Raw genomic sequence first — 5,325 nt, 5'->3', positions numbered from 1 at the left:
AAAATACACTGGATGTTCAATTCATTAGGTATGCTGATGATTATTTTTATCCTTAAGTGGATGGTTATTTTCACTAAGAATAGACAACGTGGTTCGTTTCTGGTCTGGAGGAGAGTAATGCCGATAAAAGTCCTTGTTAATGAACTAGCGGCAGTGATGAGAATCCCAACAATGATGGGAGCTGATTGGTGACCAAGTGACAACAACAACAACAAAGCGTTTGGAGTAGAAATTGGTGCTTTGGTAAATTGAGATATAATGGATGGTTAAAATTTTTGAATTATTGAATGAAAATTTTTGATGGAGGCATTTAGATAATGTCTTTATTTTTAACTTCATTAGGCTAAATTTTCAATCCATTATTTAGGACATTTAGATTTTCAGTTGTCTATCTAACGAAGCCGTCATTAACTTATTATAAACGGTAAAATTGAGTCCTTCCATAGACCATATGCATACAGAGACTCTTTAAAGTTTTAACCAGGGACATCAACCCCCGAAAATTTTTAGCATTATATAAAGAAGAGATTATTCGCACAAAAATGTCTTTATATAAAATTAGTTAAAAATTGTTCAATAATTTAATACAATACATATCAATATTTTAACTATATTTTTATATGAAAACATTTATACGGAACACAGATTTGCTGTACATATGGACAAGCTTAAACTTAACTTGAAACTAAACTCTTTCCAATGGCACAGGTGACCCAAGTGGTGACTTAATAAGGGGCTCTTTCACTCTAATTGATGCTGCTTTCTTTGAAGGATACAAGAAGTAGTGTTGACACATGAAAAGAACATCAAAGAATACAGAAACCTGAAAATGTGTACATAGCAATGATTTCATGCCAAGGGAAAAAAAAAGTTTCAAATTGGTTCCTATCAATTTTTGTTAGAGACAAATTACCATCCAAAGAAATTAATACAATTTAGTTTTTAATATCTAAATATTAGACAAAACAATCATTAATAAAATAAAATAATAAATCATTTTTTTATCCTTTAGGATTTCAAAAAAAATTAATCTCTCTGCAAAATTAGTTTAAATAAAATTGAAAACTAATTTTACACTTTTTAAAAATATTAAAAATTATTTGGTCTAGTATGTAGTACTTACCAGGGATAGTAACACTTTGCCAATGTTACCAGAGAAGTTCACCCAAGAATCTAGAAAGAAAAGTAAGGAATCATCAAATTAATGCAGAAAATCAAATGACTATATATATGTCTATATACTTAATTAAATTGAAAAAGAAAACAAACTTTGATCAATTGACTGTGCAACCATTTGGGCATAATTTGTGACTCCTCCTGAGAAATCAAGTAGCACGTTTCCAATGCTAAACCCATCTGTGCTCTTTCTCATGAAATTCATAACTGCCTGTATTTTATTGTACAATAATTACCTTTATGCCAATAACAAAATGCACAATGGTATTTAAAATTAATCAAACAATTAATTTTTTTTTGGTGATATCAAACAATTAATTTAAGGTTAATCAAAGTCTACCTATCACATATAAATATTGTAATACAATGATTTAATATGGTATATACTATATAGACGATATAATGCTGCTAATGAAAATGGGTTCAATTAGGGGTGTTCAAGATCCGATCCGGTACGAATTCGAGACATATTTTTTTGGGTTCGGATTTTCATTTTTATCCAATCTAGTTTAAAGTTGTTTTTTACAATAAAAAAATATATATTTAAATTAATTAGTAATGTTATATTATACTTTTATAATTTAATTAATATTTTTTATATTATACGGTATTATTTTTATTTTAATATATAAAAATTTACAAATTTGTATATACTAATATTTCATCGGGTCGAATCGATTTAACCTAATTTTTTCATGTCACTTCAGGTGGATCAAAGTAGACCCGTTGGCCTTTTAAGACCAGATCTGGGTCTACTTAAACCTGGTCCGACCCAATCCATTAACGCCCCTAAATCCAATTTAGTGTGTGTTTGGATTACAGTTTGCAAACTGAAGTTTGTATAAAATTGATTTTGTAAAATTGATTTTGATCAAAAGTGAGTTAGTATTAATGTGATTTATGTTTGGCAATTTTTTATTCAAAATAGATTATAGTAAACTAAATATTGTTTGGATTACATTATTCAAAATCACTTTTAGATAAAAAATTACAGAAAAGGACATGAATTTAAATAATTAGTTTATATTATCTTATAATTTTATTTTAAATATTTAAATAAATTTTAATATTTTTTAGTACTCTCAATATTCTTTAGTACTCTAATAGGATTAATAGAATCATAATACAACGTAAAAAAATATTCCATGTATAAAAAAAATAATAATAACAGTAAAAAAAACTCATATAAACAAAAAAAACAGAAGTTTTATAAAAAACAATAATATGCATAAGAGAGTATTAGAAAAGATATTATAAAAAAAAATAAACATATAAATAATGAAGGACATAATTGGTATATAGAACATATTTTTTAATCCAACGTGAAAAGCTAAACGAAAAAGTTAGAATTTATAGCTTTTGGTAAACCTGGGTTGAACATAGAAATCACTTCTGCGTTTAGAGTACAAAAATGTTGCCAAACACAAAGATGAAGCGTTCAAGAAGCTCAAACGCGCTTTTCTCTTCTCCAACGCAAATTCAAACACACCCTTAGTCATTTTATTGAACAGTAGTTGTCTTTTAAGGGTCACTAACGCCCAAGACAAAAAAAAAAAGGGGTCACTAACCAATTTCAATTTTTTTTAAAGATTTTTTTCTTTCAAAAATGTAATTTTTTTATTTTAGCACTTCACTCTAATAATAAATAAATAAATAATGTTGGCTAATTGAGGTTAGCAGAAGTAATAATGAGCTCATGTATGGATATATATGAATGTATGACTATAATTTGATTAAAACAAGAGTTTGCTCTTGAGATAAACAATATTTGTTATTTGATTCAAACAACAACTTCACATTCATGTCTTAACTTTGGAAAGAGTTCATTAAATATACCTAGAAGAACCAGTTGTGAGTCCAATTAAATGTCTTTTTTAGCACAACAGAATGTGTTTCTGACCTGTGGAATATATTTGATGACTGCCAAAATTACTTGCATTGTGCTGCACCAAAATATCAATTCAATAGTTGAATTTATTTCAACATCTAACTATATGGATTAATTTAATAAATTTTGAAATTAATTTGATATATCATTAGAACATCACTTTATTTGTACAAATATTATAGTTTCAAATGACTGTTAGATCATATATTTATTGATATTTGAATTTTTTTTAAATATGATAAACTTGATTACAAAGATAGTAGGACATAATTCAATAGTAAGATTGATAAAATTCATAATGCATACAAAGTAGTGTAAGATCTGTTGTCTCATAGAAAATGTGTCATATTTTATTGGTTTAATAAATATTTAGAGATAAAAAAAGAGAGTTAACATTCAATCTAACTTAAATTGACAGACCTCTAAAATTTTAATGACCTAATTTGAATTTCTAAATTTAAAGTTATAATTTGCATTAGTTCATGAGAATGGATCTTTTCAATTGTTAAAAAAATTGAGAGTTTAAAGTGTAATCTCTAACCCATCATTGTTCTCTCTCATATTTATTTTTAATTCTAATTATAAAATTAATAGTGAGAGATCACACTTTACTCCCTTAATTGTTAAAAAAGATTAAGAGAATCAATTCCCTTAGTTCATAAGCTTATCTCTGTGGCTGGGTTTGGTAAAGCTTTTTCAGGAGGTGTTTGTGCTTTTAAAAAGCACAAGCACGTCATTTTGCGTTTGGTAAATTAAAAAGCTCAAGTGCTTGTGCTTACGGCTTTTAAAAGTTAGGGGTGCTTTTGAAAGCACCTAGGAGGGAGCTTTTCAAAGCTGGCTTATGCTTACCAAATTTTTTTCATTTTCCCGCACATATTTTCCGCTATTTTTTATAAATCAATTATAATTTTATAAATCAATTTAAATTTAATCTCAAATTTAAGAGATTAAATTGAATATTAACACTCACTTAAAAATGGAGATAAGCCAAAGCCAAGATTTAGTAGGAAGTGATATGAAGGAACAAACTGCGACAATAATCCACACCAAAGAGATTATCCCTATGCTCACTTTTGATAGTGACTGATTCCCGCGCTGCACAAAGAACAACACATGATTACAACTTAACAAATAATTAATGGAATCAAAATATTGAAAATACCTCATATATTGCACATTGAAACAGTAATACTCCCGTCAATAAAACAGCATGTGTTGAGAATGCAACATCATTTGCAGCAACAGGTACCATCTACAACATTTGACAAAAATCAAAATAAGTTTTTTCTTAAGAGAAGTTAATTAATTAATTAATTAATTAATTAAAATAATAATAAATTAATATAATAATACCTGGTCGAAGCCATATTTGAGATGATACTGAAACCGCACAGAAGAGCTGAAGTACAAGGAAGTGTTGTAGATGAGATACAAGGTGTGCTTGGTATTGTTCAACAACAAATAATTGAAATTCAATCCAACCACACTACAAAAAACCAGAGGAATTGAAATTAAATTGAAAGCGGTGCAAATTGATCACTCGTATTGTGTACAAAAAAACAATATATACCTCTTCCTAAAGAAATTCAAGAGAAGCTGAGGGTAGAAACTGCAGGACCAAAGAAAGAAACCACTCCATCCTAACACTCTGTATGCAACTTCAAGGGTATGAGAATTCCATGCTATTCCCATCATAATATAATCTTCCCCAACTCTTAATTGTTAAAAGCTTCAAACTTTGCAAAGAAAAATAATGTGATGGGATAAGTGTATTTTTTTTTCTCATTAAAACTAACTTGATTATTGGTGGTGAAAACAGAGAAGATAATGTCCACCGGCACAGCTATCAGTGCCTAGACTACATTGGAAACCGTCATGATATAATTGCTTATTAATTTTAACATTTTCATATATTCCGAATTTGATAAGCGGTTCTGTAACATACATTTTGAAAAGGACAAAAATAGTAATCTATCTATATATTATAGGAGAGTAGTGGCTGATTGTTCAATCGACAAGTGGTGCGCTGAGTGATTGACACGTGGACAACACCCAAAATTGTAATGTCATATCTATTGAACCTGAAATGAAGAATAAAAAATAATAGTTATTAAATTATCGAATCTCGAAATGAATAAAAAATAATTGTTATCAGGATGACAGAAACAGACATTTTATGCCTTTGAGATACAGACTTCACTATAAAAAGGAGCATGCATCTAATGTTCATACCTCTATCTTTCTACACATCACTTCTTCCA

At 28.3% G+C, this 5,325-nt stretch overlaps 1 protein-coding gene across 2 annotated transcripts; it reads right to left on the bottom strand.

Annotated features, from left to right (window-relative positions):
* Positions 1 to 632: 632 nt before the first annotated feature.
* LOC107471562 (cystinosin homolog) lies at positions 633 to 4,869 on the bottom strand. 2 transcript variants are annotated; one of them, XM_016091047.3, is made up of 8 exons: positions 4,635 to 4,869; positions 4,418 to 4,550; positions 4,227 to 4,316; positions 4,035 to 4,159; positions 3,077 to 3,119; positions 1,270 to 1,387; positions 1,124 to 1,173; positions 633 to 823 (listed from the first exon to the last, which is right to left on the bottom strand). In XM_016091047.3, exons 1-8 carry the CDS (start codon positions 4,757 to 4,759, stop codon positions 686 to 688), a joined length of 822 nt encoding a protein of 273 aa, XP_015946533.1. In that variant the 5' UTR covers positions 4,760 to 4,869; the 3' UTR covers positions 633 to 685. The 2 variants fall into 2 exon arrangements, with proteins under 2 accessions (XP_015946533.1, XP_015946534.1); XM_016091048.3 differs by having other exon boundaries at positions 4,418 to 4,463.
* Positions 4,870 to 5,325: the final 456 nt, after the last annotated feature.

The sequence above is a fragment of the Arachis duranensis genome, chromosome 10 (genome assembly GCF_000817695.3).
Source record: "Arachis duranensis cultivar V14167 chromosome 10, aradu.V14167.gnm2.J7QH, whole genome shotgun sequence".
NCBI classification, from domain to species: domain Eukaryota; kingdom Viridiplantae; phylum Streptophyta; class Magnoliopsida; order Fabales; family Fabaceae; genus Arachis; species Arachis duranensis.
This window is presented reverse-complemented; position numbering and strand designations above follow the sequence as displayed.